This window comes from Bemisia tabaci, chromosome 3, assembly GCF_918797505.1.
Source record: "Bemisia tabaci chromosome 3, PGI_BMITA_v3".
In the NCBI taxonomy this organism is placed as follows: domain Eukaryota; kingdom Metazoa; phylum Arthropoda; class Insecta; order Hemiptera; family Aleyrodidae; genus Bemisia; species Bemisia tabaci.
Window position 1 is genome coordinate 29,223,062 of NC_092795.1, and position 24,069 is coordinate 29,247,130.

General features: G+C 40.7%; 2 protein-coding genes across 17 annotated transcripts in view; one reads left to right on the forward strand and one right to left on the reverse strand.

Annotated features, from left to right (window-relative positions):
• The window catches only part of up (Troponin T, skeletal muscle), a 47,171-nt gene extending 35,657 nt beyond the window's left edge, over window positions 1-11,514 (reverse strand). For 2 of the 15 annotated variants that reach the window (XM_019040348.2, XM_019040344.2), the window contains exons 1-3: window positions 11,395-11,488; window positions 4,031-4,074; window positions 2,070-2,087 (exon numbers count right to left, since the gene is read on the reverse strand). In XM_019040348.2, coding sequence (XP_018895893.1) covers window positions 2,070-2,087; window positions 4,031-4,056 — 44 coding nt within the window. In that variant the 5' untranslated portion in view covers window positions 4,057-4,074; window positions 11,395-11,488. Of the gene's footprint in view, window positions 1-2,069; window positions 2,088-4,030; window positions 4,075-11,132 lie in introns of all 15 variants that reach the window. The other 13 variants (XM_072298128.1, XM_072298124.1, XM_019040343.2 and 10 more) reach the window with 12 other exon arrangements.
• Window positions 1-24,069, forward strand: part of LOC109031125 (armadillo segment polarity protein-like) — a 198,626-nt gene that overhangs the window by 127,011 nt on the left and 47,546 nt on the right. The window contains exon 4 of one of the 2 annotated variants that reach the window (XR_011899519.1): window positions 574-588. The exons of the other annotated variant lie outside the window; for it this stretch is intronic. The gene's annotated coding sequence lies outside the window, so the exon portion shown is untranslated. Of the gene's footprint in view, window positions 1-573; window positions 589-24,069 lie in introns of those variants that run through there. 2 annotated transcript variants of the gene reach the window in all.

A 24,069-nucleotide genomic window follows, 5' to 3' on the forward strand; every position in this document is an offset into this window, starting at 1 on the left:
AAGGAGAGTTCACATAATTTTCTCAGTTCCAAAAGGGCGTCTAGCGGGTCTCCTCAGAAAATTTTTGAAAAATAGCGTCGTCTTAGTAGCAAATTTGAACTTTTCCCACCATAAAATTGATCGAACTACAATCTCAAAAACGTAAGTTTCGTCCCGCATTTATACCTAGCATAACGTCTCTTATTTTTTGGGAGCGACCGTGTGCATTTCTTGGGGGAATGTACCCTCCCTAGTTCCGCCCATGGCCGCAACTTTGTATGAATTAATATTCATACACCATTGATTTGAAATCATTCGAGTTCTCCTAAAAATGTCTTGTATATAGACCTTGTGAGACAAGTACGAGATTGGAGGAGACTCACCGGACGAAATTAAAATGCATTACGAGAATGCACCATTCATGCGGTGAAACCTAAACAATGTATCCTCGGTAGCTGGAATGAAACGTTTTGCCGGCACTTTTCCATTTTATTTGACAAATTGTATATTTCAATATTAGCTGCGACTTACCCCTACCCCCTTTTTTCCCATAACGACAGCTAACTTTTAACTACCTCTCATTGCTCTCTACAGCATCGGTTTCATTTGGCATTATTTGGACACTTGACATTTTCTCGGCTCTTGGTTGTTTTGAGGTCCACTTCCACTTCGAATTCTTAGTTGGATTCTGAAGTCCGTAGATTGCACAGCATTTCACTTCTTTGCCAAAAGAAGAAATTCTTCATAGTGTTAAGTTGAGGTAAGTGTCCTCTTCTCCCCTCCCTTTTTTCCTATTTTCTCTTACGTTTTGATGAAAGGGCTCAAGTTCATTGAACAGGCACAGGTTTTTGCGATGTTCAGCATGTTCCGCAATTATGACATTTTTTCCATCGCATGTTCCATGCCTCTTAGCCCTAATCTTTTAATGATTCGTTTGTGTAAACCGTTGATACATTGTTTCAGAATGCATACGGAGGACCACTGCTCTAGCGATTGTTAGTCCACCCAACTAATATCCGGGTTTGAAAGAAGCCAAAAGTAAGCGCATCAAATAATCGAGCCTCCAAGTCTTGGGAGGACGGATCAAAACAAGGTCACATGGTGATGCGACCAAAATGACTCATTTTCTATATTTTTTTCCGCGTGACAAGTCTTCCTGCACGGAAAATTGGAAAGATTGTCGCGAGATCAACTTGTTTTCTCTTGATTCATCCAAGTAAACAAATCCACATAATATCACTGCAAGCAAGTAATACTGACTGAAAATTAATTAAAAGTCACTACCGCCTCCGGTAGAGGAAAATAGTTCTACGTTCTAGTTTTACGTCACTGTAGAGTCAAGCAAGTCTTTTTTCGTGGATTGGTTTAAGCCCATACGTTTGAAGAGCGACAACATGACAGTTTGAAGATTCGCGCCCACTCCTCCGGTAGAATGAAATATATCAATTCTCCCGTTTAATTTTTTCAGTGCAACCATTTGACAACCTGGTTTGCAAATTTTCCCCTTATGACTGCCATTTGTTAATGATCGTGAGTTTTTATCACTCGAGTTTATCTCTACGGTCCATTAAGGAGGAGGTATTTTCGAAGAGGCCTTTATGTTTCACTAAAAAATGTCAATAGTAAATTCAAATGTTGCTGATGTGATGATGTCAGGTGTTGGTTGAACCCAATGCACCCTCCCTCTTGCGTCTTTTGCAGCAAATGTCTGTAAAATGCTCATACTTCTGAGGTCGTCGGTCCAATGTTAAAAGTCGAAAATGGATGCGATGCTACCAAAAAAGCTTAAGGAGACTAATGAAACTCTAAAGGTGATACATGATGGTTAATTCTCTAAAGTCTAAAGGTTTAAGAAAATTAGGTGGAAGATGGGAGTGGGAACGAAGCAATGTGCGGCTGAGTCGGTTGTCATATTTTTTTTGTATTCTTTCCTAATTGTAAGGTACGACCGGTTCGGATCAACTACTTTCGAGTGTTATAAGGGTAGGAGGAAGTTTTGGTGGCCTATCAAAACTCTACTGTCTATGAAATTTGCGATAGAAGAGGAAGCTGAAAGCGTTAACACGCATAGTATTTTGAGAAACACTTACGTTTCCTCCTCGGATTCTCTGAAACAGTAATTTAGACATGAATAACAAGAATTTTGAGTGAAAGGAATGTATCGAAAATATATGAGAGTAAGTGTTCATGGAAGCTTTGCTTGCGAAAGGTACAGGGGCACATAATCATTCTGAAGATTAATGCGTGGTTATCAGAATCACCCTTTGTAGCTGAAAGGTACTTTTTCTTCTTCTTTGTTTCTCTCCTTCTTACCTCCTGTATCACTCTCGATTTTATGTATGGAATTTTCTTCTGAGCCGCTTGATTTTGAAAAGTCGAACACTGACTTTTGAAAAGTCGACCACGACACTTAACTTATATATAATAACTGAAGTATCGTGTTTTAACCTCAATATGAAATTGCTCGCATGTAACTTATTCAGAGGGTATTTATCAGGTTATCATCAGTGGTCAAAACTTTTCATTTTGACTTTTTTGTTTTTAAGTCTAGAAAATACGCATAAAATATGTTATAGTAACAATGCAGTTACCCTTCTTAAATAGCAAATACTTGTTTGGAGGAGTAACAACCAGTAAGGAATTTATTTTATTCTATGTTTTTACCACTAAAATCCTTCAAGCAACCAGCTGAAACAATCATTTCTCTGGGGAATCGCATCTATACGCGGGAACTGTATTACCATGATTACCCTCGGCGGAATTTGACTCTCTGATCAAAATTTGCGAGATTATTCGCAACCGTTTTGGTTGGTTACGAGCATTCATCGGTATGTAAATTCAAGTCATCATGCAACAGTATTCCCACAAAATATGCATAACCCCTATGAAATCGCACAGAACAGATCATCGCAAACTCAGCTCAAGTTCAAACATGGATGCAATCACAGCATTCTCCATCACATGCATCTCGATCTGACAATGCACAAGTCGTGTAGAAACTGCTGAAAGAATTCTAAAATTACTCTGTTTCTATTATTTTCTAAGCGCATTTTTTAATTGTGAAGATTTTAGTTTCACCTTTAAAACACCTTGTGTCATTCCCATACTCATCTACAATGAAATAAAAGCAATCCTCGGCTTAACTTCTTCGAACCCAGCTCGCTAACCCTTAAAGTGATACGTTCCAAGTACAGGGTGTGGTCCAACCGGTGGACCGATTTCTTTTTAAATCTCTGCAACTTTTGACTTTTTAGCTCAAAATAAAAGAGATAATTCCTGCCCCCTGCGTATGTGTCACAATAATCATTCGCGACCTTTTAAATTTGGAAATTCTGAAAAATGAAAACAGGGCGTAGCTTCGGAAACTACAAAGCATAACAGTCCACAAACCAAGTGATTCTGGGTCAAATCCGATGCTTTTTTTCGCAGCTGAACCCTACGTTCGTCTATCCGAATTTTGAAATTATTTTCGCAATGCATGACTATTTTATCATGCGGAGGGGCTATCGGCCTTTTATTTTTATTTTTATATCAAGTCAAAATTTGCCGACTTGATAAAACACGATACACCTTACGCCAGTTCAATCACCCTCAGAGCTCGGGGCGCATCACCTTAAGGTTTTAAAATGTTAAATTTTTTCCATTGTTCGCTTCGCATTCCGTTTGTCCACATTTTTTTTTTCTCTTCTGAAACTTTGGAGACTGCATATGCTCAACTTTTAACTTTTTAAGCTTCAAACACGTGCGCTAACTCCTTCAATAATGACTCTCTGGTCTTCATGGACGACGGTTCTCAATCCTGGCGACTCTGGGTAAACTTCCGATCTCCATCTATTTCGACTGGTTCAGCATGCATGCATTTCCACCATTAAACGAAACTGAACATTAAGTTTAACACTTCTCTATAATTGTCTGTTTCTCCCGTTTTGCTCTATACGCGCATCATGAGTTTCATTAATGATTTCTTTGTCTCTTTCTTTTCCTTTTTGCTGATGTGCGTATCCTAGTTTTCTTAAAAATTTCACGCAAGTAATGCTAAGTGTAAACTTACGAATAGACATCCTCTTCGTCCGACATGGCTGTTGGTATTTAGTTCTGAAATCAAAAGAAAACACCGATTTGTAAATCTTGTTTTGTAGGTCGAAGCAATTCTTCGGTATTTTTAACACGGCATTTGTTGGGTCTGTCGCGAGCAAGAGGTACAGCCAATTGAATACACTTTGATTAGGTAAAGTCGCTCGAAAATCACGTTGGCACGTCAAACAAGTTTGAAATCCACTCTTTGGTACGCCATCTGCGTAGTTTGTAACACGCTTTTTAAAATTTACCGCGTATGCGGGCAGCTCTTCGTGGTGGCTGGCCTGGCAGTCAGGTTTGCCCGAAGAGAGACCCAACATAAATAAACGAACAATTCTTGAAACTGTCATAAACTTTCAGTGCTGGGGATTTGAATTCATTCAAAGCTTTTGTTTTTTTTTTGCAAAATAAGGAAAGAAATAGGAAACAATAGCTTGAAAGCATAAGGAATTATACAATAGAAAAAGTTAGTCAATCGTTTGTTTCCTTTGGGTAGCTCTTTCCTACTTCTATACCTGTGTAAACCTGGTCGGCGGTGAGTGAGAAAACCTGCCCGCAGACGCGGGGAAATTTGAAAGAGCGTGTTTCAAACCATGCAGATTGCGCTCTAAGGAGCGTGTTTCAAACTTTTTTGATGTGCCAACGTAATTTTTGATGGAATTTCCCCTTTGAAAGTGTATTCAGGTGGCTGTATCTTTTGCGTCCATTCACCTCATAAATCACTCAAAGGAAAATACAAGTAAGCGTAGTTTCTCAAATAATTCAAAATTTGAGCAAAAATAATGGGAAGGTGGAAATGTATACCATTAATTCGTTTAAAATAATGATCCCATTAAACTAAGTTCGAGGGGAAAACGAATCAAGCTCTGAACATGTTGAAATTGTGCTCGGGTTCAAACTTTTCTGAGAGTATGACATGCCCGAGAAAAATACGAGAAATATTCCGTACCGAGAATTATTTCTAACTAAATCGTAATGAATTTTCCCTCAACATTTTCCGCGATAGAATTTAAATTGTTTAAAAAGTAGGAGGGAGTGCCCCGTTACCATAAGAAGAATTCCTTCTGGTTACAATCGGGGAAGTTCCGATTGACTAAAATAAAAAAATCCTCTCATTGTGCTTAACAGTACTTGGGCCACCTATTCTTCTCCTTTGTTTTAAAGCTCTAATCAACGTAAATGTGACGTGGCTGGCGTCCTCTCTTCAAGCTTGTAAATTTCGCTATTAATTCGGGGTCGGTCGACAACTCTGCCCACGTGAAGTGAATTTGCCACGAATTTCATCTCCTCGCGGCGCCGGGGGCGGGGGGATGCATGGAGGCGTCAAAGCCACCCCCTCTCCCTAAATCTGAGCCGTCTAAAACCGTAACACGATGTCCTTAACCTTTTTTCTCGCGACACTCTCGCGCGCGCCCGCTCCGACTTAAGATGGCCAAATGAAAACTTATACAAGCGCCTCCCTTCCCCCTCCCCCATTACAACCCACCCCCGTCCCCTCTTTCCCTACGTGAATGTGCGCGTCGCCGTGCAGTGCGGGCTAGGCGCATGCGTGAAGCTCCTGATGACGTCATGAATTGTCTCATGACTCACTCTCTGCGTTGTTATTCCTTGTTTCGTTCAGATTTTCGGAAATCGGTGGTACCAACACAACTGACGAGGAATATCTCGAAAAACGCTGGATTTATAATATTCCGAAACTCACTGTCTTGAAAGTTCATCTTTATGGATTTATTACCCGTATATATTTCAATGGACCACTAGACAAGGTACGAATTTCAGCATTCTGATACATGTTTCGTAACTAAAATTTCACGTTGAACACGATGCGCAGATAGAAAATTACCGAAATTAACTCCTTACGAAGATATTTGATGATTCTTGATGCGTGAATTCAAACCACCCGCTCATTAAAACTCAATGCTCTACGTGATTCACATCGCGCTTTAAACGTTATCATGACAGTCTCTGCGATGTAAAAATCTGGCAACCTCAGTCTTGACGCTTTGGCTCAGCTGTAGCAAATTGTTCATAGTTTGAACAACACATGGTGGAAAATGAACATTGCTCGATTGAGAGGCTTGCAGAAACTGTCCTAGTGCGCGATTTAACTCGCGTAGAGTTTTGAGTTTCTTGTGAGCGGGCAGTTCGTATTCCTTGTAGCCAATGTGAAATAAAAACGTTAATATCTTTGTTAGGAGTTGGTTTCAGTAATTTCCGTTGTGTGAATCGTATTCTACGTGAAATTCTGATTATGAAACATGTATCATATTGCTTAAATTCGTACCTTGTCTAGTGGTCCATTGGGTTTTATTGGATCACATTGAACGTTTATACAGCTGAACTTTCGGTTCCGCCCGACTTCATGGATAGCGCTTGTCAAAACCCAGGTCATTTCAAAACCCATCACTGTTATCAGAACATAAACTCGTTAAAGAGTCTAACGAACAGTGAAGCTCCATCGACCCTGTCGTTACAAATGAGTGGTGCGCAGCATCATTTACACAACTTTTTAACGCGCGGTGGAAATTACTAGTCCATTCATCAGGGTCGTTTGACAATGTGGAAGACCGGGAATCACCATGGAATTTTTCGACATGGTGGAAAACCGAGGAAACCGCTGTGGGATACGCGAAAAATGTATTAACCATGAACCTTCAAGGCTTGAAGGTTAGTTCAAGGATGTGTGGAACCATCATGTTTTGCCTAAGCCAGTCAAATAGCGCGAGTGACGAAATAACGTTTCGAAAAGTTCTGTCAGAATTCTCTTAATTGCCACAACAGTTATTCGACGATTATCTGCAAATAAACTATATTTTGCTCCGAAATTGAGATACAATCATGGAAGTGTGTGTAGGAACAGATAAGTGTATGCCTACTTTCGAAAAAGCAATTAGTTCTCAAGGAAGTAACAATCCCGTGGCCCAGCGATTTCCCATAAGTTCATGTCACACGATCAAACCATGCAATCAATATATCACGGCCAAGTGATGTGATTGGCCCAAGTCATCGCATAAGCCGATCACAACACCTGACCTTGAAGATTTTATGGCTCGATTTGACATCAGCTATCGATTTGACGCTATCAGTGGTGACTTTACCCCAAAGATTTTCCGTCATATCGAATTTGATCAAAACGATAACCACGAGACACTCTCGATGCCGAAAGTGAGATTTAATCGATGTCTATTGCTTTTTTGCTATGCATTACTATCAACTACGATGACTACTAAAAAAATATTCCGTGTGAGCCTGCTGACGTTGCTAAACTATCAGTAACGTACAAATCGTCAGGAACTTGTGTTTATTTTTCTTAAGAGTTTGCAAAGGATCTTATTCGCAATCAAATCTACATCATCTAAAGATTTTATAAATAAATATTGATACATTTTCTCCCATTAATATTTTATCGGGGGGGGGGGGGGGGGAGGGGGGCTTCGCCACTTTCCTACGTACATACGGTATTTTTCCTGAACGCAGCTTTAACAGCCCCGTAAGCGGACCTCACAGAACATCTCACTCTTTTCAATCAGAGCTGCTACCCTCCCTCTCCCTAATGAGCATTATACTGGGAAAAAGGAACTGTGACGATGCGTGAATGATGTGATCAATTTTTGATGTGATCACCCGTTTGAAGCTACGGTAAATAATCTATTATTAAGGTGGTCGTTGCGAATACCTACCCCGTTCATCGATCTTTTTCGTTAGTTTTAATTAGGAGATCAATCGATACGTCGTAAAGGATGCCACGCCACTGAAAGGGATAACTTTTCCTAGGGGACCAAGAGCATTGCATTTTGCACTAAGTAATTAATATGTCTAGCTACTTTTAGAAACAACATTCATTTCATTTAACCTTCTGCACTGCCTTGCTGAGGAAAAACGCCATATAAACCTGCAGGCGTTGCCAAATTTCCTTTGATAAGACATGAATTTCCTGGTAAACTTATAATTATTTTCCCTCCAATTTTACAGATAATTTTGTCCGCAATTTCACCTGAAGTTCCTGAAAATTTCGAGAAAAAATATTCATAAAGTTCCGCCAAAATGAACATTTTATCAGAGGAAATTTGGCATGCTCGCGAATGTTCATACGGTGTTCCTCTTTAGCACGACAGTGCACAGATGGATACTTTTAAGGATGTGCCGGTAATAGTACTTCCTCACTGCAAAATGTGATCCAAGAGACCTGCTCGTTGAGTGGTTCGTGTAGGCGACCACTAAACGTAGTAAAACTAATTCACCCCAATTTTTTCATTCACGTTAAACACGTTGAAACAGTTGAGGGGGGGGAAAAAAAAAAAAAAAAAAAAAAAAAACAACCCTCAAAGAGGATATTCAGTGACGTAGCCAGACATGTTTCATAGACACGTGAGTATTACGAACGAAGCATTTTTTGTGAAAGTTTTCTAGTCGTGGGGGAGGGGGGCTACAGCGCCACAAACCATCCCTTCCCCTTTGCGAGGCCACTTCAACGCATCTGTGTTAATTTCCAGTCTTCTTAAAAGTATTAGGAAAGTGAAACTCTCCGCTTGTGAATAAACCAAAATCAACCAAGGTCAAATCGACCATCCAAGTGGAACTTGATTATTCACAAGGGAACTATCACACTTATTCACACTGTCATTCGTCTAGTGACCGATTTGGTGGTAGTGGCTAGGCTTATAGGTATTTTGGCGAGCAGGGAGTTGAAAGTTAGAGTTTATGGGCATTAGAAGCAATGACCTATCAATTATGAGTTGAATTTGGAAAAGTTTGCTTTTTCACCATGTTCTCGGTGATAGTTAAATGAGAAAACGTGAGCAATGGTCCTCAATTTTTTATCCCGTCCAGTGGTTCATCCCTTAAATATACTCACTAAAAAAATGTTTCGTTTTGGAAGTATGACTTTTATGGTTGAAAAGTTATCTTTATTTCTCTTAATTTCGTTGAAGAATGACATATCTGACACCGCCAGTCGTCTCACGGTTTACCAGTTCCCTATTGTTACGCACTACCGTAACGTAAATTCTGATGGTATTTCTTTTGCGCCCCGACAAACCCGGATTTAAACTTCTCCCACGGAAAGTTCAGTCTAGAGGAGTATCATGAAGCGCCTTACAATGTCAGGCCATCATAGAGGACTAAAGTGACTAATTTGAAGCGGGAACGATGGTGCACAAATTACATGGCCCGAAAGCATAAACACGGTACACTGAAAAAAAAGTAGTTAGCGTTGAGAACTAATTTGGTAAGTTCTCGCCAAGTAGAATCAAAATTAGGCTTCAGAACTAATTTATTGTACTGAAGCACCGATGAATTCGCTTCATACGCTGACTTGACTTTACTAGAGCGCGAACCAGAATTGGAAAACAGCACTAGCTGTAAAATTAGCGCTGTGGTAAGACAAATTCACTTTTGGGTCAAACTAATTCGCCCTCAACGCTAACTGCCACATTGTCCGTTACATTTATTTAGTTTCGAAAAAGTGGCGTCGGTACAACAGCCTCAATCGCGTCAGCTCGTGAAAATCAATTAAAATGTGAAATTTCGGGCTCGTTTGACAATGTAAATACTCCCGGTATGATTTATAGTGTCCTCTCTTTCTTGAAAACGTTCGAAAGCAACATAAATAAACCTGTTAAGGTTAGAAATCGTCTGTTCGATTCAAAACGTAAACAAGCATGATATTCGTTGGAGTCGTCAATCTTCTGTATTAAATTGCGATTAAAGCGTTCCGCGTTCAGTTTATATTTTACGAAAATCTGTGAACTTACTGCTTACTTCTATAGTTCGTGTTCTCCCGTAATTTCAAAAGAATATCTCAAGTGTTCGGACGAGATATGTTTATTCAGTGTGAACATTCGCTACCGTTTCATGTGTGAAGGTGTCTCTCTCTAAAGGATAATTCTGTCTACTTGCACATACCTATGGGATATTCCTTTCCTCTGCCGTTCATTTGGGACCGGTCAGTTTATTTTTACCTCTCGTCTTTTAAGAAATCTTCTTTTCCTGAAAGTATTGTCCATTTATCATTCGCTAAGCCGTTTTCTCCTCTTTCAATTTTGAGGTTAGGTTGACCCAACCCTACCGAATGCGAATTAGAGTAGCGGAATTAGTTTCCAGCACTAATAGTGGTTAGTGTACAGAAACCAAAAATCATGTGTGTCCAAATCACACAATTTGAGTTAGTGTATAGAAACCATTTTTAGTCTTCTGACGCTAACTCATTTTTTTCAGTGTAGAATAAAAAATGAAAGAATGGCGAAAACAAGGCTAAAATGAGCCTAAAAAAATGTGCTAGTGACGGCTCGGAACGTCCTGCTCTTCTGGCGTTTTAATATTTCAGCTTCGTTTGGCCTACATTTTCCTATTTTATTCTGTCGTATTTAAGTGGCGGTATTTTTGAAGTGTCCGTGAAGAAGATTCCCCCGTTAAGCAAGGGTATAATCGTTGGAATAGATCAGGTTTGAGCTTGATGTCTCTACAGCGTAAAGTGCTATCTCGCAATACAAATTTTTTTTTGAAGTCGTGATCAAAACAAAAAACTTTCTGAATGCATGCCTGTTGTGACTTATCCCAACTACGGTTGTATTCAAAGCCGAAAATCGCGATATCTCCCCGTGAAGGCGAGGATAGATCGTATTCATCGTAAAATTTGATATTGTCAGTGTCATTTTCTTTGTGACCACGAATCAACGTTAACGTATTGGCTTATCTGGAAGGGATTTTTACTTTGCGCTGAACGGACTTCAATTTTCACATGACGAAGTATCTTTTTCGGCGGCAAATTTAACTATAACCCTGCTTGATCAAGTTACTCCTCCAGTAAAATGTGAATCTGACCACAACGGTTGTCACTATGCCAATTTTTATTTTTGTGCCTGACTTAGACCTATCCCGCAAAAGGATTCCTTTTTCTGTTTGAAATCGAAAAGGAAGCCTTTGCGACTTTATTCATATCGTCCCTTAAAGTAGTTCCTGTCTCGTAATAATATCGAGGAGAACTTCTTCCCCCATAACACTGGATTTTTTTTCTCCGAACACTGTCCAGGTGATGGTCCAGTTCATCGGACCTCGTCGTAGAGCACAGAACAAACCGTCGGACCTTTATCCTTGCTGCCACCGCTGCGCGAACTCCAATTTCACTTTCCCGCACTGACGCACCACACGGAGGTCCCGGGTTCGATCCCAGGGGGACCAGAAAAAAGGGCGATTACCTGGAGGAAATGGACGCACTCTCGCACAGAGGGACACCACGAAACGAGTCGCCGGGCGAAACACACGGGTTAGTCGCTAATTTTAGCGGCCGAGCCAGCCAGGGCTTCAGGCCGAGGCTCCACAAAAATAGATCATACTTACATGCTATCACGGGGCACGAGCTGGCTAGAAAGGAGTCTGAGTCCGTTCTGGACCCGGCCGACCGGGTTTTGTCCCGCGGCTGTCGCCCGGGCGTGGGGGGCCCGGGGGAGGCGTTGCCCCGGGTGGGGGGCGCTAAATATAATAGGCCCTCACTCCGCCGGTATTTTCTATTTGGGTCAAGCGACGGGGGAAGAAAAAGAATAACAAGTGTTTCCCACTCCCTCTACCCTCGCCCGATGACGACCGACCGTCACAGCCGGACCCTCGGGCTGACGATGAAATTATGATTTTTCTCACTTTTCGTTTTTGATGCGGGGGTAGGGGGCGCTTCCGGGCCCCGGCCACGCCGGAAGGGGTCGCTGCCCCCTCCCGTGGCTTCCGGGGGTGCTTGGAGGGGGGCACGCGTGAGTACTTGACGGTAAACGATCCGCCACTCATTCCGTGCATTCGTCGCATCAATCTGCGCGGATGCCTTTTTCATAGAGGTTTTGGGCTCGCACGATCGCGCGATGGATATGCGCCGATTGAGAATTTGAATGTTGCCAGATTCACCCACGATGATATGTTCAGTTTTGTGGAATACTCCTAATTATTTTCCGCAAAGTTTGGAAACGTCTGAAATCCATTTTTGGACATAATTATCAGAGAAATTTTAACTTAACAAGTACTTATTGATTGTACTGAATTTATGTTATGAACAAGTCTCCATACAAGTTGGAACATGCACATACACACATTATTGGTTTTTTTAATGCCATGGCAAATTATAGGTAATTAGTGATCAATCGCAGGCAGATCAGATACAGCCAAAGTTGTGGAGTTAGCATCATTTTCTCACTAATTTTCCTGTAATTCTCTATAAAGCTCACGTAACTTGAACTTATGTCCATTCATTTTCTGATATATTGATTATATTACTTGATATCCGCTAGTTGTGAGGACAAAAAGTATTGAATCAATGCAACGCAAAAACGCCATTTTACATTGTTTGGAAACAATGTAGCATATCAGAAAAACGTGTGTACCTTAATTGGGACCGTGTTTTTACCGAATTCTTTCGAAAATTCTATCAATAACTTAACTTGAAAATTTGAGTTGCATGGGCGAAACAGTTTTTATTTTGTAAAGTGTTAAGTTCCCAAAAAACGAGGGATTCCATTTATCAGTATTGAACGAAAAAATCATGAAAGAACAAACATAAATGTGGTTCAATAATATGGATTACATTTTGCGAAAAGGAACCACTAGTATTGCAATGATGCTAAAGATTGTGCAATTTCATCAGTTGCAATAAAATTGTGGAAATTGTGAAAAACTATGAAATTTAGATGGTAATTTTTGTCTTAAATTTACAGTTTTTAGCGAGTAAAATAGAAACTATTAAGGGATAATCGGGGTTTTCCTCAAAGACAAAAGAAGTTGCACAATCTTAGCAACATTGCAATGCTAGTGGTTCCTTTTTGCAAAATGCAATCCATATTATCTTCCGCCGCGCCTCCGCGCTGACCGCACTGTGTTTGGCGCAATGCGTTAAGTATTTCTACAGTCTTGTAGGCGCTATGCGTCTCTCGCCGACCGCTGCTGAACGCTCCGTGTTTGACGCAATGCGTGAAGTATTCATGCAGTCGTGTAGGCGCTATGCTTTTCACGCCGGCCGCTGCTGAACGCTCTGTGTTTGACGCAATGCGTGAAGTATTCATGCAGTCCTGTAGGTGCCAGTATGTGTTACATGCCGACCGCCGCGCCGCGCCGCGCCGAGGGCTTCTCCTTTTCATCTCAAGGCCTCGTCATCATTTGCTCTATGTGCCGTGCCGTTCCAGGGCAAATTGCGTGTTTGGTTTCTCTCTTAAGGTAATTCGACGGACGCCATTATTTGTGTCAGAGCGACGTGCGATATATCGCATCCATTCTTACCAAAATCTCAGCTACTTGTCATTTTTTTCGAATTTTAAGATCGCACTCCTGTTGTCATGAGACTAAAGAGTTCATGTACCAAATTCGACGGAGAACGTAATAAAGACGTGGTATTTTCAGAGGAAGAACACCGCATTCCATACTGATATCGGAACTGCTATTCTATTGTCATGAGACTGAAAAATTCACGTACCAAAGACAAGGAAATTCAACGTAAGATGTGGTATGTATGGAGTAAAAATATAGCATGCGATACTGGGATATCGGAACTGCACTCGTCATAAAATTGCACTAAAACTGCACTTCGTCAAGTATGTCATCTCCGTCGACCATTTCTTCAAGAGGTGCATCCGGATCCTCATCCTCCAGCTCTAAGTTCACGAGTTGATTTTCGCATTCACTGCAGCAGGCACACATCGTCGCTTCACTGACGTAAGGGCGTATCTCGATTTTGACTTGAGCCCTGGAAAGCATGGAGTTATATGGACAACAGGGTCCACGTGGAAATCGAGATACGCCCTTACGTCAGAGGGGCGACGTCATGTCAGAGTTTAAACCACTCTTCCGGTAGCCACAAGCTGCCTTGCAGCCTGCTTTGCACTTGCAGGAAATCAATTTCAGAAGTATTTCCGGAGCGGGGGCTTTGTCTATTGGGTTCGGGAGTACACCATTTTGAGTCTCACTCCATCCCTCCCCAATCCATGGCATTTTTCTCATTTTTATGACATCGCTCGTGTACTTCAATAGTTTTTGGACCTTCCGAAGATGAAGTTTTACCATCGTTTCGCTTTTGACTTGTGGCGCGCAAAGACTGGACACCTTTTTGTTTCACTTCCCGAACTGAAAAACCTGAAAGTGGCCAAATGAAACACGTTGCTTTCACACTCATGGTGAAAACACTGAAATTACCTCTTTCGCAGATACAGAGAGTGGCAAAATAATGATTTTCACTCCTGAAGCGGTGATAATAGCCAAGTGAGTTGGCTCGCGCCGATAGAACAACCCTATAGGTAATGGACGTAGGTGCTAAATCCAGAGTCTTCCAGACACTGTGATCAGTAAAGAGCTGGGAAGACTTGCGCTCTGGTGTCGATGACATTAGCGAAATTCGAGGAACCACAAGGGACAAAATAACCAGGAGATAAGCCAGGAGGGCCATGAAACGGGTGCGGGTTGAAATAAAACGGCATGTTGGGCAGCCGCGCTGCATAGCCTTCGGTGCGCGCTCTGAGCTCTCCGCAAGCCACGGATATGACGTATCCGCGAATGTGCTGCAGTTCTGTCAATTTTGATGCTAAAATAGAACATGTATATACCAATTTCTTTGTAATTGTATGCTTTTTCACGTCGTGCACATGATATTTACATTTTTTAATTACAAAAAAAGTTATAAGCCGAAAACTGAAAAAAACGGAAATTTGGCAACGTTTTTTCAATTTTGCGGAAAGCGCCTCACAGCTATGAGGCGCTTTCAAATTCGCATTCTACGACCCAAAATTAGGGGGGCAAGCACCCGTGGTGTAGTCCTTCACGTTTTTCCAGCAAAAGTCCCCTAATGTCTGGACTATAGACACTACCGTCACAATCAAATCGTACCATCGAGGTAAGGTTAGGTATTGTGATTGGCCTATTCGATGACTTCGACCAATTACAGTATTTGACCTCGATGTATTGATACCACGGTTTGATCGTGTGACAACAGCTGTGGTAACGTTTCTCCCACGTAAACGTAAGTCATACACTCGGACAGAGACACGCGACCCTCCAATGACCACTTGCTTAGCGATAGGTGTAAAGTTATTCTTTCGGGAAGTCATCTTTTCCGTATTGACAATAATTGTATGGGAGCAACAGTCATCTTACCTACTACGTGGATGAGCTTCGGTTTGAGCCAAGCAAGCTTACCGAACTACGGTGTGTTTCCCCTACGAAATACCCAATACGTTGTTCAACTCCCACCTAGTAGGTAGGTAAGACAACAGTTGAACGTTGGAGTCCCAGAAGTAAAAGCTTCCCACCATTGCCGAGATGCCAATGGACTGTATTTGATCCTGCACTTGGATTCCGACCTGGAATAATGGAAACCTCACACATGCAACAGCATGTGTAAGGAATTTGCGATTTGACTATTGATTCTTATGTAAAAGTTCGCGAGAAACTCGATGGTGCCACTGGTTTTCTATGAAATCAACTCCCAAGCTCAAAAAAAGCTCTCAAGTTGAGGCCAAAATGGAGGGGACATCCCACGCTATCCTGAGAGTCCACCTCTACATCAAGACAAACTTTCTCCATGCAAAGATAGGGAGCAAATACATTGACAGGGCTGTCATTTTCTTTGGGAACTCTAAAACTGAAAACACGGCATCACTGCCAATGTATTTGCTCCCTAACTTTGCATGGATAGTTTGTCTTGATGTAGAGGTGGACTCTCAAGATAGCGTGGGATATCCCCTCCATTTTGGCCTCAACTCGAGATTTTTTTTTTAGCCTGGGAGTTGATTTCAGAGAAAACCAGTGGCGCCATCGTGTTTCTCGCGAACTTTTACCTATGAATCAACAGTCAAATCGCAAATTCCTCACACTTGTAACATCTCCATTTAACGGAACCGGCTCTTGGCGGAGAAGAAGGAAGCTATCTAGGGGCGGGGCGGGGGTGGCCTGGAGCGAAAACGGCCGCGAATCGGATACGCGGAGAAGACGGCGCCGGCGACGCGTGAATCGGGAGTGCGCGGCTTGTCGGCGGGAGTTTCCAATTTCCGCCGGACGCCCATAAATGGTCCAAGCGCCCGCCGCCCAGCCCGTGACGTCACCGCCACCACCGCAACTACTAACTTTCGTGAAAATATTCATTCCCGGATCGCGGATTCGCTTGCGGCGCAACGACACCCCGCCGTACAGTGCGGCGTCTTTATAGACGATGCGGACAAAAATCAGTAAAAGACACTTAACTTTAAATAATGACGATTAGTATCACCGACGTACGAAAACTTTTTGGCGCATCAAAGTAAAACACTCGAGGAATAAGAGAACGATGGAAATCAGAACACTATCATTGACACTATTAATGATGAAGTTTACAGGTTTATACTCTTGAATGCCCAATCATCTTCATCTACTTCTTCAGGACGATTCGCCAATTCTACTACTTCAATGCATTCCTTGAGGGGTAAAAATGTTACTAGCCTGAAACTCCAGTTGGTTCAATTGTTTCCGTCGAAGATGGGAATTCTGATTCCAGTTTCTAGATCCATAATTTCTTGAATTGCTTGGTGAATTCGGGATGGAAGGCTTGAGTACTTAGCGTGTTCGCGTTCTCGGGCAGGCTCATAGAGAACAATGGAACGACCTTGACTGCTTTGATAATTCGCATTTATATTGACAATTAAAACCGCGAACTGCTACCATGTTGAAGTGTACCACATTTTACAACAGACTGCAAAGTTATCGAGTGGTATAAGTTTTAAATTGCAGGCGAAATGAATTTCTTACCGTGCGTTTCGCTTATCTCGCATCCTTTCCTCACTGAACGAGTGATAGGGCGTTCTAATGTCAAGAAAACGGACTTAGTTTTGAAATCATTGAAAGTCCTCTATGAATCACTCCTCTCTTCCAACATAATCGGCGGTTTTTAATCTTGGAAAACAAAACATGTTTGTTCTTTTATAACAAGCCCATGTTAGTTCATATAAAAGAAAGGGAAACAAGATGTACACTGGAAAAAAAAAAAAAACACATTGGATTTAGAGTCCAGACTCTAAACATTGACAAGAAATAATACTCTTGATTCAATCGGATTTTTGGTTGAATCAAAACGAAATCCGCTTAAATCAAGAGGCTCGGCTCTTGATTTAAGGTAGATTCTGATTGAATCAAGAGTACATTTACTTGTCGATGTTTTTAAGAGTCTGGACTCTAGATCCAATGTGTTTTTTTTCCAGTGTACAATTTATCAATAATGTGCAAATTTTACACACATTTGATGATTCTCTATGCCTCTTCAAGAGTTCTGTCATCGTATCATTTGTTTTTCATGTTTTCGCAGAGGTTTTTTAGGTGTATTAAACCATACACATAATCTTCTTTTTGCAAATCCATATTTTACCTGCATTTTGTATCAACTATAGACAGAAATGCAAAACATGTCTTAACTTTAAATATAATTCGCACCCAAGGCGATAACTTAATGTTGGCAGAAGAATGATAACTGTCAGACGATCTACTCCCGCTCCAACGATGCAGGTCCTGAATCATTTCTTAACTTTTGATTGATTTACATCCATCGGCTTTAAATTTCAGATGTGTACTTCTGAATCTACTAGACCTATTTTGCACCGAATTCAGAATTTTTGGGGACCCTCTAGGGGCAGCAGAGCCCCCTTAACCTATTTTTTTAAAATACTAAACTGGCAAATTGGCTTTCACCTGTTTTGAACTTTGAGCCGTCACTGCCCGCTCAATAATTCACCTATTATCTTGAAAGTTGTACGAAAATTCATAATTTTCCATTTAAAGTACTGAAATCTACTGGTTATGTCTACCATTACGTTGAAAATTCTACAGAGCACTGCTAATTTGGTAATAATCACAATTTGGGATAATAATCCCAATGGACCACTAGACAAGGTGCGAATTTAAGCAATCTGATACATGTTTCTTAACCAGAATTTCACGTAGAACACGATTAACGCAACGAATATTACTGAAACGAACTCCTAACGAAGATATTAACGTTTTTACTTCACATTGGTTACGAGGAATTTGAACTGCCCGCTCACAAGAAACTCAAAGCTCTACGTGAGTCAAACCGTGCACTACAACGGTTTCAGCAATCTTCTCAATCGAGCAATGTTCATTTCCCACCATTTGTTGTTCAAACTATAAGCAATTTGCTATAGCTGAGCCAAAGCGTCACAATTGAGGTTGCCAGATTTTAATATAGCAGAGACTGTCATGATAACGTTTAGCGCGCGATGTGAATCACGTAGAGCGTTGAGTTTTCGTGAGCGGGTGGTTTGAATTTACGCATCAAGAATCATTAAATATCTTTGTAAGGATTTAATTTCAGTAATTTTCGTTGTGCGCGCCGTGTTTTACGTGAAATTTTGTTTAAGAAACATGTATCAGAATGCTGAAATTCGTACCCTGTCTAGTGGTCTATTCTTTCGAAGGAACACATGATTTTTTACCAGTTCACTTCATGGCCCAATCTGTATTCTTGACGTCAGCCCTATACGACCCTGATAGATTTAGGCAGACATCAGAGCTCCTCAAAATGCACTTATCCTCTCACGTCAGGGGCAGCGACGAACTTTTGGCCACTGCATGATATTACACATCTATATCGAGGCAATCCTCAATGTATCCCATCCCTCAAAACTGCGAGCAGAGAGGCCAATTGGACTGCATTTTGCAATTTGGAACAATAAATTCTGGCTCTTCTGGAAATAAACTTATGTGCATAGGGAAACTAATGGCACATACGTTGTTTTTAATCCGGGCTAGAATTTATAGTTCCAAATTGCAAAATGCGGTCCAATTCGAGTGAGCAGTTGATGTTGAAGAGGCATAATAGAGAACCAAAATACGTAGGAGTTGTTTCCTCCTTCATGTTAAGAAATCGAGAAGAATAATCTGTTGATTTATTTTTTAGAAAGAGAATATTCTGTAACAGGAAGCGAGAGACCATCGCGTAATCAAGCCTTGTATATGACCCGCGGCGGTGACTTTGGAAAAGTGGAATCGTCGACGCTAGATCGGGTGATATTTATAAACACTGGAGTCGTTCCACACGCGAAAACGTGGCTCGTCGTTGCCCTGAGATCGGAGGTCCCCTCTTCTCCAAACCTCCTCTCTCTTTCGGTCCTTTTTATTTATACAATGAAATATTTCCCTCTTCCTCCGATTTCAGGGCAAGCAGGTTCGAGACGCCTTGAAGATGGGAAAAGGTAAGTTGAGTCCCAAACGATCTTTTGAGGGTAAGCTGAGTCCCGTCAAGTAATCACCCATAGGTAAATTGAGTCCCGTCAATTAATCCCCCATAGATAAATTGAGTCCCACTGTATTTGCGTTGGTGAACAGTGAATAGTAGTGGAATGGCAAGCCGAAGAAATATTTTAAACAATTGCTGAGTTCAGATCGAGAGTCTTTATACACGGTCGCTAAAAGCCGCACTTTCGTATGTGGCGCCACCAACTATGCCCAAGATGAAAGCGACATCCCTTAAGTCTAACATTGAGCCATACTCAACGAGCTGCTTTGTGTATACCTTCTTCGAAGTCCAAAAAAACTTCTTTCGGTTGCACCTTTAAACCTAAATATTCACAGCGCTTGACGACAAACCAAAGTTCTGTTGCGTACAAGAAAACCAATGGAACAAATCGACCTTTTTAGTAACCACGAATCGTGAATACTTGCAGATAAAATTTAAGCTTTTTACAATCACTTAACTTCACAAAACATTTACTTCATTTCTTGCCTCTCACGCACACTCTCCCATCCTCACACATACAGTGACAATGGTACCGGGACTCAATTTACGTACCACCAATTAGGAGTCGGGACTCAATTTACCTTCTCCCCTAATGACCTCAATGCATTGGGACTCAACTTACATTCGTCCTTGAAGATTCCCTTAATCCTTTTCGAATTTTCAAGTCCTTGCCACCAAATCCTATGCTAAATGGAGCTATCGTATTCTTTAGGAGTTTGGAATTCTAATCTAAAATATATAAGAGAAATCACAGCTTCCCCTGGATCAGTTTTTACTAGGTATCAATGGATTTCCATATCTCCACAAGCAAATAGCCTCTATGTCTAGAGTTTTTGAAGTTCCAGCTTGTTTAACGATTGCGAGAGCATGCTGGATAATGCTATTTGTTTCTTCCGATGTACCGCCTATCTCTATCTGCTGGTTTGAAGTCGATCCGTACTTTGATGCGAGAGCTCTGGCTACCGAATAGGGTATCTGCAGATGTCTCCCGGCCATCTCTTCTGTTTCTTCATTAGGGAGGATCAACTTCATCCAAGGCGCCCACATGCCCAAGCCGGTCTTCGATTGGGTTCCTCCCGGAAGGCGACGGCGTGGACGTCCTGTGAAAGGTTGGCGACAAGGGGTGGAGGAGGAGATCAGAAGGTGTCAACTGCCTGATGAGCTCTGGGAGGATAGGGGGCAATGGCGATTGGGCGGCTCTACAAAAGCGGCTTTATGTATGTATCCACGGATTTTAGTCAAATTACTTAATAGCCATTTCGGACCTATGCTCCATCTTTAGGCGCATAACACATTTTTGCCCTAGTGTTTGGAAGCTTAAGCTGCCCAATAGAGCTTTGGATTTGAAGCGACACCCGCTTTGTTGGTGCAGGAACGACCTCCCTCGTCGGCCAGAACCTTGGTATTACGCCCTGCAACTATGTAGATTATGGACAACTCGTTCTTTCTTAAAAGGTGATACACGTTGCGGGCTGAATAAATAATTTTGATGCCATATTGGATCAAAACATGTCGATAAAAAGATTCATGACCTACTGAGTATGTGCATACTTGAGCTAAACTTAAGCACTTATGGAGTGAGATACAACATTCTCTAGCAGCTGATTATCAGTCACAGTCTGAATGTTCTAATTTATTTCAAATAAAAATGTAGACTCTCATTCCTTGAGGGAACAAAAGGAGGTCTGCAGAGGCTTTCGAAAATACTGTTCCATGTAAAAATAATTATTTCCAATGATACTTACATTGAAATGATCCTCACAGCACCGCTGAGGTGTGGATTTGGAGAGGGTTCTCTGGACCCCAACCGCAGCACTCCACCTTTCTCTCTCGTTTCCCCGAGGGACATTAAAAAATATTTTCGTGGGGGTTGTGATCGAGGTCGATTCACATCCCGGCACAAAACACCGTACGTAGAAACTGTAGTTAGCCATATCCAAAACCGGAAAAAAACACTATCACGATTCACAACACAGCAAAATGCGAATGAAAACACAACAGATAAGCCGGTTACTAACAGGTGGTTAGAGGTTAGAATCTCTACCCGTCGTAATGTGTTTTCGTGACGGCGTCGGCCATTTTGAAGATTGCGCAGCATCTCAATGCGGAAGGGTATGATGGAACGACTCCTCTAATGAAATGTTCACCTGTGCCGTTGTATCCTTTTTGAAGCGGGAAGCTCAAAAAAACGCATTTTTCTTACGCAGATTGTGAAGTTATGAGTGCATTTCAGAGTTTGCCAATGCGCTCATCGTGATTTTTGGGTCATTTACTACAAGGAGCAACACTTATTTTTGCTCTAGCAAAAGTTTGCAACAGGCCAATTGGCAGCAATTCTTTTATTAGCACTACTTAAAAAAGCTAGAAGTGAAGTCAATACATACAGGGTTATCAAAAAGTCACCTACCACCCCAGTCCCTTTTTCCTAATAAAATACTATCTAATTTTTGCCGTTTCCGCGTTGAATTGATACTGCTGCGGGCTTCTAATCGCTGTTCACAAGTGTTATCAGTTCAGCATATCGATAGGTACATAAATATTTTTACGCGTAGAATTAAATTTTTACTTCAGAGAGTCGACACACATCGATTTTTTATGTCGATTTATTCGATTTTATACGGAAAGTTGGTGGCTTTTTGCGATTGAAATAAGTTACCATTGATTCACAAAAAAAAATTATGCCCCCCAACATGCCTAAAACACATTGATTTTCACATATTTGCACCCATAAAATTGATTTGTGAAGTCAACGAGTGGGTATATCGCTGCTATTTTATTATATAAAAACATATATAATAAAATAGATTAAAAAATGGATAAATAAAATAAAATGGATTTAAAAAAATTTAACGAACTAAATGAAATAAATGTGTAAAATAAAGTAAAAACGGAAATAAAGTAAGTAATTTAAATATATGTTTTAAGTCAAACGAGTGGGTCTAATCGCTGCTATTTTATTATACTTAAATTTGCCGCCAAGAAACGTATAGCTTGAAATAAGCATGGCCGTGCTGCTTGAAATTAGCTACCCGGCGGAATCTTAATTATTTTTCGTTTAATGCTCGGATCCAATACTAAATACTGAAAGTTTTATTCATTTTTCATAAAATTCTGTAACGTAGGGATAAAACGTTACTGATTCTTCGACATGGATCATGTTGAAGTCGTCGTGCGTTGCCGCGGGTTTTGTTCTCGGTTTGTAGCACTGTTAAAATGCGCGGCTTTTGGAGATCTCCTGGAATGACTTGAGAATGTAGGAATGTATAACTTAATGCCCGTGTCGAAAATGAAGTCGGAGTGGTTACAATCCAATGGAAACTTAATTCAAGAAGTTGGCTGTAAACTTAATTTAAGTCTAATTTTTTCAGCTGTTTCCAAGATTCGTGTCATGCTTGAAACTAGAAATCTTGAATCGAGTATACATTATCTTGAATCAAGAAACAACTTCTTAGAATTAGCAGCCATGGTGGAAAACATATATAATAAAATAGATTAAAAAATGGATAAATAAAATAAAATGGATTTAAAAAAATTTAACGAACTAAAGAAATAAATGTGTAAAATAAAGTAAACGGAAATAAGTAAGTAATTTAAAATATGTTCAAAAATTTAAATAAAGTAGTGGTAGCAAGTATACAGAATTTATTCGGCTCTAAAGCCTCTTTTGGTTTTAAAGTCCCTTAAAATATGTGTTAACAAATAAATAAATGAATAAAAAATAAATTAATACATGGATAAATGGATAGATAAATAAATAGGTAAATAGATAAAGTATCTAAAATAGATAAAAAAAAAAGATAGGTAAAAAAAAACCCGAGAAGCCGAAAGTCCGCCAACCGAAACTCAAAGCTAAAACAAATTGGACGTGCGGAGACGGAGGGGCGATACTGAAGATCCGAGGGCAGCTGCGTCAGACATGAGTCATGTGTGGAGAAAAGTGAAACAGTAAAAAAAAAAATGGGCCTCCAGAAGAAAATCTAAAAAAAAAAAACACGTGAAAGACAAGAGAGAGAAGCAATATTAGATACAATCGGTCCTTTTTCTTCCAATGCCGGGCCCGCGGCTAGAATAAGAAAATCTACCTATGGCAGCGAGTAACTTTTCATGAAGGTCGCGTGCCGTGACGCTTGTAAACGCTTACGAATGAAGTTCTCAAACGTTACTGGAATGTTTCGTGATAATATAAAAAGACATTCATTTAACATAGTTACAACGTTAAATAAAAATATATTTTTTAAAAATTATTTTATTACACTTTTGCAGTTTTTTATAAATGTTACTGTAACATTCATAATATACATACATATGAGTCGCTTTTACAGCGCTCTTCGGCGCTCTACGACGCCCAATCGCCACAAAGCTCGGTCTTCCCACAGGTCATCAGGGAGTTGACACTCCCTCATCTCACTCAACACCCCCTGTCGCCAACCTCTCACTGGGCGTCCCCCTACGTCTTCTCCCAGGAGGAACCCAATCAAGCATCTTTTTTGGCAGCCTCTCTTCAGTCATCCTATTGACATGACCATACTAGACAAGCTGTCTGGTAGTTCTGACACATTCTGGTACATTCATAATATACGTTTCAATAATATTATTTGAAACATTATCAATAAATATTACCGAAATATGTTGCATAACAATGTTTGTATAATGTTTCTTGTAATGATTTTGAACAAATGTTATATTACAACGTTGCAAATACATTGCAAAAACATTGCTAAAAAAGATTACAACTGAATTTTGTAAGAAATATTTTCATAAAATATTGCCAA